The 10,279-nt window shown below is 41.9% G+C and overlaps 1 gene segment (V, D, J or C); it reads right to left on the reverse strand.

The window, feature by feature from the left end:
• Positions 1-2,110: 2,110 nt before the first annotated feature.
• On the reverse strand, positions 2,111-9,998 carry LOC118666604. The segment is given in 3 exon segments: positions 2,111-2,191; positions 9,450-9,772; positions 9,906-9,998. Coding segments are annotated over 3 exon segments (471 nt in total).
• Positions 9,999-10,279: the final 281 nt, after the last annotated feature.

Consider the following 10,279-nt stretch of genomic DNA (forward strand, 5'->3'; position numbering starts at 1 on the left):
TTATCTTCAAAGTATTACTATTTGGACCGCGGACTCTGCCAGTTGTGTAGCAGGTCTCAAGTACATGAATTTTAGTTTCAAATCTGTGGTCACCTTCCAGGGTGCTGATTTCCCTTTAGCACAACATCCAGGTCTAGGAGAAGAGGACACAGAATCTAAAATCAGAACTAGAGGAGGAGCCTGGTGTTGGAAGCACAGCAACCAGCCTTGAATTGGGGCCTCTCCAGTCCACAAATGGGCTCCATATTTAACCCCAGAAATTCTCTGGTCCTGTACACAGAAGGACACACAGCAAAAATAGTGGCACCCACACAAGCCCAGAATACAAAGGGGGATTTTCCAGCTCAAGGTTCCTGTTTTGTGGGTTAGACACTGAGGTCAAGGTGAAGGGAACCCTCTTCCCAATGTAAAATGATCTCTCCATGAAGTCACTTTCCCCATGGACCTCAGCCCCAGCTCACAATGTGTGAACATGACCCAGGCTACCTGTGTATCTGATGGGAACTCAAAAGCATTTCCTGAGATATGATGACTTTTTGTGAAAATATCATTGCAAAGTAATTGGAATGAATGGGTGCATGAGACAAGAAATGAGTGAAAATCAGGAAATACAGTTTATAAAAATAGCTTTACCAGCTGGAAAGACCTTTTGAGGGTCATTCTATCAAACCATCTAGCCCCAGGTAGAATTGTCGCTGACCTGATCAGGTGTCTTTGTCCATAATGCTCTCCAGGAGTACCTCATGCTCTTAAGTACTTAGCTATGCACTAATGAGGGTTTGTTTTAATAGGTAGAGATGATAGATGTATATTAAAAACGTGCCTAAGCAAAATGAATCTCTACAGATAGAAATCATGTCATTGGATGTCAGTGATGGATTGAGGCATTGTAAAGGGGTATGAGAGAACTCCCTGAGTGATGAAAATGTTCGTAGCTTTATGAAGAAGTGTTAAAAACATTTATATCTATAGTAGAGGCCTGGTGCATGTAATTTGTACAAGAGTAGGCCTGCCTTCCCCCGGCTGCTGGTACCGACTTCCCTCGGGCACCCGAGGCCTGGGCTTCCCTCACAGCCCTAGCTTCCTCTGGAAGGATGTCTGGCCTAATTAGCATATTTTGTTTTTATTATTATAGATATCTGGTGTCCCCCAAAATATACACACACTTTAACAGCTGATAGCCCAATTCATGTTTCTTTCTTTTCATATTTAACCCAATGGAATTAATAATTATTCAAAGTGATGTGTACATTTTTAGGACACCCTGTATATTACTCAAAAGTCATTGCTCTCTTCACTTAAAGTCTGTAATATTTATTGTATATAATTCACATCAGTAATAGTTATTTTAAATGCCTAAGGACAGATGTATGTTACATGCTCTAGTGAACGACATCTAATGGATCATCAGGCATAAATATTTCCATTTGTGTGACTTCTGAAATCCTAAACTATAGGGTTTCTAGACAAAGTGTGTCTGTATCTACTTTGCACATAAGATATGGTAGGAAAAACTGTCAGAGAGTAAAAAGGGACTCAAGATCTAGATTTCAATTATGTCCTATTTTAACCTTATTGTGTCTATACAACCCTGGGAGATGGTCTGATGGTTAATTTAATGTGCCAGTGGGACTGGACCATGAAATGCACAGATATTTGCAATATTGGTTAAACATTGTTCTGGGTGTTTCTGTGAGGGTGTTTTTGGATGAGATTCACATTTAAATCAGTAGACTTTACAGCTTAGATCTTAAAACTCTCAAAGGCAAAAACCCCAGACATTTTTATTTTCTGTTTTATGTGATACAATTCCTTGTACAAAATATAGGAGCAGCAATTATTGAACTAAAAGAACAAAGGAAGGAGTAAGAGTTATTCTTCTTCCTTCCCATTGTGGCCACTGTGTCCCCTGCAGGAAGACTGTTCTCATGGCAAATATCTCATTCCCTTTGTGCTGCAGCTGGGAAAACACATCTGGAAAGCTTTCTGCTCACACAGCCCCCATGAAAGATGTCAAAAAGCCTAGGTCAGTGGGAAGGCTATTGTGTAGAAAATAGTGCCTTTCTTTGTTGTGACAATGAAGGGTCAATGGATATGTATTGCCTCGAAGTCAAATGTTCATGAAGCTGTCAGGGGAGAGGTTACAACAAGCACAGATGATGTGAGATCTTCCCAGGCCTATAATCTGGACCTGGAAAAGGGAAGCCAGATATGGGACAGTGCTGGGGATTGGGGAACAACCACGGGAGTTGATGAACAGAACTGAGTTTGATTTCTTGCTCTGCCAGTTATGAAATATGAGACCTGGGAATGTCTCATATACTCTACCATCAGATAGAGAAATGAGGCCAGACCTCTGAGCCCAGAGAGTCGGAGGGAGACCGCGTGGCAGACAGCCGCGTCCCTTGGGACAGGCACAGCCCCTGACGGGGGAAAGGAGAACCGCGGGATTCCTGGCGCCGCCGGGGGAATTGAGAGCTGGGTTCTGTGATCACAGAGGACTGACCCTAAAGGGGGCAGCCTGAAGAGGTGACCAGACCATGCAGTCCCGGTAAGAGAAGAAGCTTACAGAAACCAAGCCTTCCCCGTTTCCGCGGCCGGCATTTGTTTGTTTGATTTCACTGAATCCTGTTCATGGGACATTTCGGATACAGACACTCACCTGTGCTGAAGAGAGGAAGAGGGTGCGGAGGAGTGGAATCTGGGGAGAGACTGAGGAGAGAAGGGGGGCCAGGAGAGGTGGCAGCGAATTGAGTGCTGAGACATCCCTGAGCCCAGGACTGGGGCAGCCATTTTCTCCGGAGAGTGAGACTCCTCCCCCTAGCCCCCAGGCAAGGAGCACAGCCACACCCAGATTCCACCCTGTAGGAGATTAAGGATTAAAATAACCTGATCAGTCCCTGGGAGTTAACAGGGTCTGGTCTATAGAGGGATTTTCAATCCCAGCAACAACACAGCACTGGTAACTCTTATGCAGCCAGCTCTGGGCAGTGAACTTCCACTGGACAGAGAGGCCCTATAGCCTCAGAGGCCAACCCCAGAGCACTGCCACCCAGAGGCTGACCCACAAACTGACTCTTTGCTAAACACAAAATAGGGCAGTCTGGGAAACAAATGCGGCTTGCTTTAAAGTAGGGACTGTGGTTTACAACACGGAGGAACAGTGTATCGCAGGGAAACTCAACACTCTCCTGAATACCTGGCAGGTCTAAGGCGAGCCACACTGAAGAATAGAAGAACCGAAGGACCTTCACTACTGCAATATTTTTTTTTTTCTTTTCTCACCTTTTAACTGAGAAACCAATTTTTTTTCTTTCTTTTTTTTTTTCTTTTTTCTTTTTTTCTTCTTTTTTTTTTTTTATTCTTTTTTCCATCACCTGATTTTACCCTTTTAATTACTACCTTCTTATTTTTAACCGGTATTATTACTGCTACCATTTTACCATTTTTTTTTAAAGTGCCATTTTATTTTCTCTTTATTTTATTTTGGGATTAGTGTTCTCCATTCTATTTTCATCGTTATATTATTGGTTGTTTCTAGTTTGCATTCATCTCCAGGGAGCTGTTGCTGGAATTTGTTGGGATTAATGGCTGTTCTATAGGAGTATTCTCCTCATATAAAAAAGTCTCTTCCCCTCTTCCACTTCATTCTCTCTTTTCGCTCTTTTTTTTTCTTTTCTTTTCTTTTCTAGCTTTTATTTTCCCCCCTCCTTTTTCCCAATTTCATTTTTGCACTCCATTTTTTGGTCCCTACTTTTCTTTTCTTTTTTCTCTTTTATCTTTTTCTCTTCCTTCTTCCTTATCCCCTAATTCTCTTAATTCAGGTGGTCACCTTTATTTGGGGTTATTAATATCGTGAATATATTTGTGTTTAGTGCCTGGTACGTGGTGCCTTGTTGTGTTGTATTTTGTGCCTTTAAATCAACGCAGCAGATCCAAGCAACAGCAACCTCCTGAGCACCACACCCTCTGCTGAGGAACAGCAGCTGTACGTGAAACCTCGCCCCACCAGCCAGAAGAGCCACCACAGCTGTGAACAGCACCCACCAGAGGAGCTGCTGCCAACTGAAGAGCAGCTGTTACCGCAACCGCCCGAAGAGCAACCACAGACCAAGGAGTCACTGCCACCAAGGAAGCAGCCACTGAACGACTCAACATCTAGATATGTCAGTGAGATCAAACATGGGTAGACAAAGAAACCCCCAAAGGAAAGAGAAGGAGGACTCTCCAGAAAAGCAGCTAAGTAATACAGAGGCATGCAACATGACAGAAAAAGAATTCAGAATAAGGGTCCTAGAGTGCATAAACCGGATGGAGGAAAAAATCGACAACCTCTGCAAGAAGCAAGATGAAACAGATGAAAAAATCGATAACATATGGAAGAAGCTAGAAGAAACAGATGAAAAAATCAACAACTTAAGTAAGACCCAAGAAGAAATGAAGAGTGATATAGCTGCAATGAAAAACTCCATTGAAAGTATCAACAGTAGACTAGGTGAAGTGGAGGACCGAATTAGTGAATTAGAAGACAAGGAAGCAAAACACACCCAAAATGTACTGCAATTGGAGAAAAAAATGAAAAGACAGGAGGAGAGCCTAAGGGAGCTTTGGGACAACATGAAACGAAACAACATACGAATAATAGGGGTACCAGAACAACAGAAGGATGAACAAGGATTAGAAAACCTATTAGAAGAAATAATATCAGAAAACTTCCCTGAGGTGGGGAAGAAAAAAGTCACACAAGCCCAGAGAGTCCCAAACAAGGTGAACCCGAAAAGACCCACACCAAGACACATCATAATTACCATGGCACATGTTCAGGACAAAGAGAGAATCTTACAGGCTGCAAGAGAGAGACGGAAAGTTACATACAAGGGATCTCCCATTAGATTGTCAAGTGATTTCTCAACAGAAACACATCAGGCCAGAAAAGAATGGACAGAAATTTACAAAGTGATGCAAAGCAAAGGACTGAATCCAAGAATACTCTATCCAGCAAGGCTATCATTCAAACTTGAAGGGGAAATAAGAAGCTTCACAGACAAAAAAAGGCTAAGGGAGTTTATCACCACCAAGCCAGCAATGCAAGGAATGCTAAAGGGACTGGTATAAAAATAAGAAGTAAAAAGCTCAGAAAGAAAACAGCCACACAAAAACAGAAATGCCTACAAACAACTACCTTTCAATAATAACTTTAAACGTAAACGGACTAAATGCTCCAAACAAAAGACATCGAGTGGCTGAATGGATAAAAAAACATGACCCATACATCTGCTGTCTACAAGAAACCCACCTCATTAGAAGGGACTCACACAGACTGAAAGTGAAAGGATGGAAAAATATCTTTCAGGCAAATGGAAAGGAAAAGAAAGCTGGGGTAGCAATACTTATATCGGACAAAATAGACCTCAAAGTGAAGGCCATAACAAGAGATAAGGAAGGCCACTTCATAATTCTAAAGGGATCAATACAACAAGAAGATATAACCCTGGTAAACATATATGCACCCAATGCAGGAGCACCCAAATTCATAAAAAAACTCCTGGAAGATATCAAAGGAGAGGTCGACAACAATACAATCATAGTAGGGGACTTTAATACACCACTGACAGCACTGGATAAGTCCTCTAGACAAACAATCAGCAAAGATACAGCAATCCTAAATGACTCACTAGATCAGATGGACTTAATAGACATCTTCAGAACACTTCACCCGAAAGCCAGGGAATATACATTCTACTCAAATGCTCATAGGACATATTCAAAAATAGACCATATATTGGGTCACAAGCAAAGTATCCCCAAATTCAAGAAAATTGAAATCATAAAAAGCGTCTTCGCAGACCACGATGGCATAATATTAGAAATAAACTACAATAAAAACAACCCAAAATACTCAAACACCTGGAAGCTGAATAGCATGCTATTAAATATTGATTGGGTTACCAATGAAATCAAAGAAGAAATTCGAAACATCCTGGAAACTAATGACAATGAAAACACAACAATCCAAAACCTATGGGACACAATGAAAGCAGTCCTGAGAGGGAAGTTTATAGCTCTACAGGCCTATCTCAACAAACAAGAAAAAATGGTAGTAAATCATCTAACTCTACAACTCAAAGAATTAGAAAGAGAGCAACAAGAAAACCCCAGAGTGAGCAGAAGGAAGGAGATAATAAAGATTAGAGCAGAAATAAATGACATAGAGACCAAAAAAACAATACAGAAAATCAATGAAACCAAGAGCTGGTTCTTTGAAAGGATAAACAAGATTGACAAACCTCTAGCCAGACTCACCAAGAAGCAAAGAGAGAGGACCCAAATAAACAAAATCAGAAACGATAGAGGCGAAATAACAACAGACCCCACAGAAATACAAATGATTGTTAAAAAATACTATGGACAGCTCTACTCCAACAAACTAGACAACCTGGAGGAAATGGACAAATTCCTAGAAAAATACAACATTCCAAAACTCAATCAGGAAGAATCTAAAAATCTCAACAGGCCAATAACTATGGAAGAAATTGAAGCAGTCATCAAAAAGCTTCCAGCAAACAAAAGCCCAGGAACAGACGGCTTCACAGGGGAGTTTTACCAAACATTCAAGGAAGAACTAAAACCTATCCTCCTCAGACTACTACAAAAAATTCAAGAGGAAGGAACACTTCCAAGCTCATTCTATGAAGCCAGCATCACCCTAATACCAAAACCAGGTAAAGACAACACAATGAAAGAGAATTACAGGCCAATATCCCTCATGAACATAGATGCCAAAATCCTCAACAAAATCTTAGCAAATAGGATCCAGCAGTACATCAGAAGGATCATACACCATGACCAAGTAGCATTTATCCCAGGGATGCAAGGGTGGTACAATATCCGCAAATCAATAAACATGATACATCACATAAACAAATTGAAAGAAAAAAACCACATGGTCATATCAATTGATGCAGAAAAAGCATTTGACAAAATTCAACACCCATTTTTGATAAAAGCTCTCAGCAAGGTGGGAGTAGAAGGATCATACCTCAGCATAATAAAAGCCATATATGACAGGCCCACAGCCAACATCATACTCAATGGACAAAAACTAACACCATTTCCCCTAAGAACAGGAACAAGACAGGGATGCCCCCTCTCACCACTCCTGTTCAACATAGTACTGGAATTGTTAGCCATTGCAATTCGGCAAGAAGAAGAAATAAAAGGCATCCAAATTGGAAAAGAGGAAATAAAACTATCCTTATTTGCAGACGACATGATATTATACATACAAAACCCTAGAGACTCCATCAAAAAGCTACTGGACTTAATACATGAATTTGGCAATGTAGCAGGATACAAAATTAACCCCAAGAAATCCGAGGCATTTCTATACACCAATAGTGAACTTTCAGAAAGAGAGATTATAAAAACAATCCCGTTTACCATCGCACCAAAAAAATTAAGCTACCTAGGAATAAACTTAACTAAAGAGGTAAAAGACCTCTACTCAGAAAACTACAGGACGTTGAAAAAAGATATAGAGGAAGACATAAACAGATGGAAGAACATACCGTGTTCATGGATTGGTAGAATCAACATCATTAAAATGTCCATACTACCCAAAGCAATCTATAAATTCAACGCACTTCCCATTAAAATACCAACGGCATACTTCAGAGATCTAGAACGAACTCTCCAAAAATTCATCTGGAATAAAAAAAGACCCCGAATAGCTGCAGCAATCCTGAAAAAGACCAAAGTAGGTGGGATCTCAATACCAGATATCAAGTTGTATTACAAAGCCACTGTTCTCAAAACTGCCTGGTACTGGCACAAGAATAGGCATATAGATCAATGGAATAGAATAGAGAGCCCAGAAATCGGCCCGAACCAATATGCTCAATTAATATTTGACAAAGGAGGCAAGAACATACAATGGAGCCAAGATAGTCTCTTCAATAAATGGTGTTGGGAAAATTGGACAGATATATGCAATAAAATGAAACTAGACCACCAACTTACACCATACACAAAAATAAACTCAAAATGGATAAAGGACTTAAATGTACGACAGGAAACCATAAAAATTCTAGAAGAATCCAAAGGCAACAAAATCTCAGACATATGCCGAAGCAATTTCTTCACTGATACAGCTCCTAGGGCACTTGAAACGAAAGAGAAAATGAACAAATGGGACTACATCAAAATAAAAAGCTTCTGCACAGCAAAAGAAACCATGAACAAAACAACGAGAAAACCCACTGTGTGGGAAAACATATTTGCCAATGTCATATCTGATAAGGGCCTAATCTCCAAAATTTATAGGGAACTCATACAACTTAACAAAAGGAAGATAAACAATCCAATCAAAAAATGGGCAAAGGACCTAAATAGACACCTTTCAAAAGAGGACATTCAGAAAGCCAAGAGACATATGAAAACATGCTCAAAGTCACTAATCATCCGAGAGATGCAAATCAAAACAACAATGAGGTATCATCTCACACCTGTCAGACTGGCTATCATCAACAAATCAACAAACGACAAGTGCTGGAGAGGATGTGGAGAAAAAGGAACACTTGTGCACTGCTGGTGGGAATGCAGACTTTTGCAGCCACTATGGAAGACAGTATGGAGTTTCCTTAAAAAACTGAAAATGGAACTCCCATTTGACCCTGTGATCCCACTTCTAGGAATATATCCCAAGAAACCAGAAACACCAATCAGAAAGGATATATGCACCCCTATGTTCATAGCAGCACAATTCACCATAGCTAAGATCTGGAAACAGCCTAAGTGCCCATCAGTAGATGAATGGATTAGAAAACGGTGGTACATCTACACGATGGAATACTATGCTGCTCTAAAAAGGAAGGAACTCTTACCATTTGCAACGTCATGGATGGAACTGGAGAGCATTATGCTAAGTGAAATAAGCCAGTCAATGAAGGAAAAATACCACATGATCTCACTCATTCATGGATAATAGAGACCATTATAAACTTTTGAACAATAATAGATACAGAGGCAGAGCTGCCTCAAACAGATTGTCAAACTGCAGCAGGAAGGCCGGGGACGGTTGGGGGGCAGGAGGTAGGGGGGTAAGAGATCAACTAAAGGACTTGTATGCATGCATATAAGCATAACCAGTGGACATAAGACATTGGGGGATAGGGGAGGCTAGGGGACTGTCTAGGGCGGGGGGATAAAATGGACACATATGTAATACCCTTTGTAATACTTTAAGCAATAAAAAAAAAAAGATAGAGAAACGAGTATAGAAGTACTTCTGTGCCATGATTTCTGTGAGCATAAATACACATCACATCTGTAAGCAGCAGAAGGATGTTTGGGAGAGGCAGTCTGTTCTGCTCAGGCCTGCGCCTGTGTGGCTGGCAGCTGCCACCCTCGAGGTCGGTCACTTCCTGAGCTGGGGAGGAACCTTTTTGTACAGCAGGCTGCCTAGCATGCAGGGCTGTGTCTTTGCTGCTGGCGCAGAGATACAGGGCCGAGTCCGTCAGCTCCAGCAAGCTCATGTTCAGCTCAGAGCGATAGTCACTGAACTGTTCCACTGAGAATCGGTCAGGGATGTTTCCTTTTGTTCTCTCCTGCCTGTTGTAATACTCAGTGAGGAACTGGAGGCCCTGGTCCTGGGCTTGTTGGTACCAGTACACAGAGAGGTGCCCAGAGATGTAGGAACATTTCAGTGTCACTTGTTGTTTTCTTGCTTTGATCAGATATTTTGGGGTCTGTGTGACTTCAGAATCCACTGGGCCTGTTGGGAAGGAGACAGAGGGAGCTCAGGGCAGGGCACAGGGAAGCCTCCCGCTGCCGCCACCACCAGCAGGCTTGTATTTCAGGGATGGCAAACCCATATCAGAGGCTCACACACAGTGCCCAGAGCTCACCTGCTCCCAGGAGACAAAGGGCCACACAGCAGAGAAGTCTAGAGACCATGGCAGCATCCCAAGACATCTCCTAGCTCAGGGAGGAGTCTCCTGGGGTGAGCAGCCTAAAGTTCTCTACCTCTCAGTCCCTGATAGGAGCATTTGCCTATGACATCACTGCTCTGATGTCTTCCCTGCTCTGTGTGACTCTCCATGTGGGCCGCCTCTTGGCCCTCTGTACCCCTTGGTCCCAGGGTCAGCTACTCTATTCACCATTCCCTGTCCTGCACAGCCCCTCTGCAAAGGGTGGCTGCAGGTAGAGCGGTGTCCACATGCCTACAACTTACCTTATTCTCCTTTACCTGCCCCTGCCTCACCCTAATTTTCCCAGCTCC

The sequence above is a fragment of the Myotis myotis genome, unplaced genomic scaffold, assembly GCF_014108235.1.
Source record: "Myotis myotis isolate mMyoMyo1 unplaced genomic scaffold, mMyoMyo1.p scaffold_m19_p_11, whole genome shotgun sequence".
NCBI lineage: Eukaryota > Metazoa > Chordata > Mammalia > Chiroptera > Vespertilionidae > Myotis > Myotis myotis.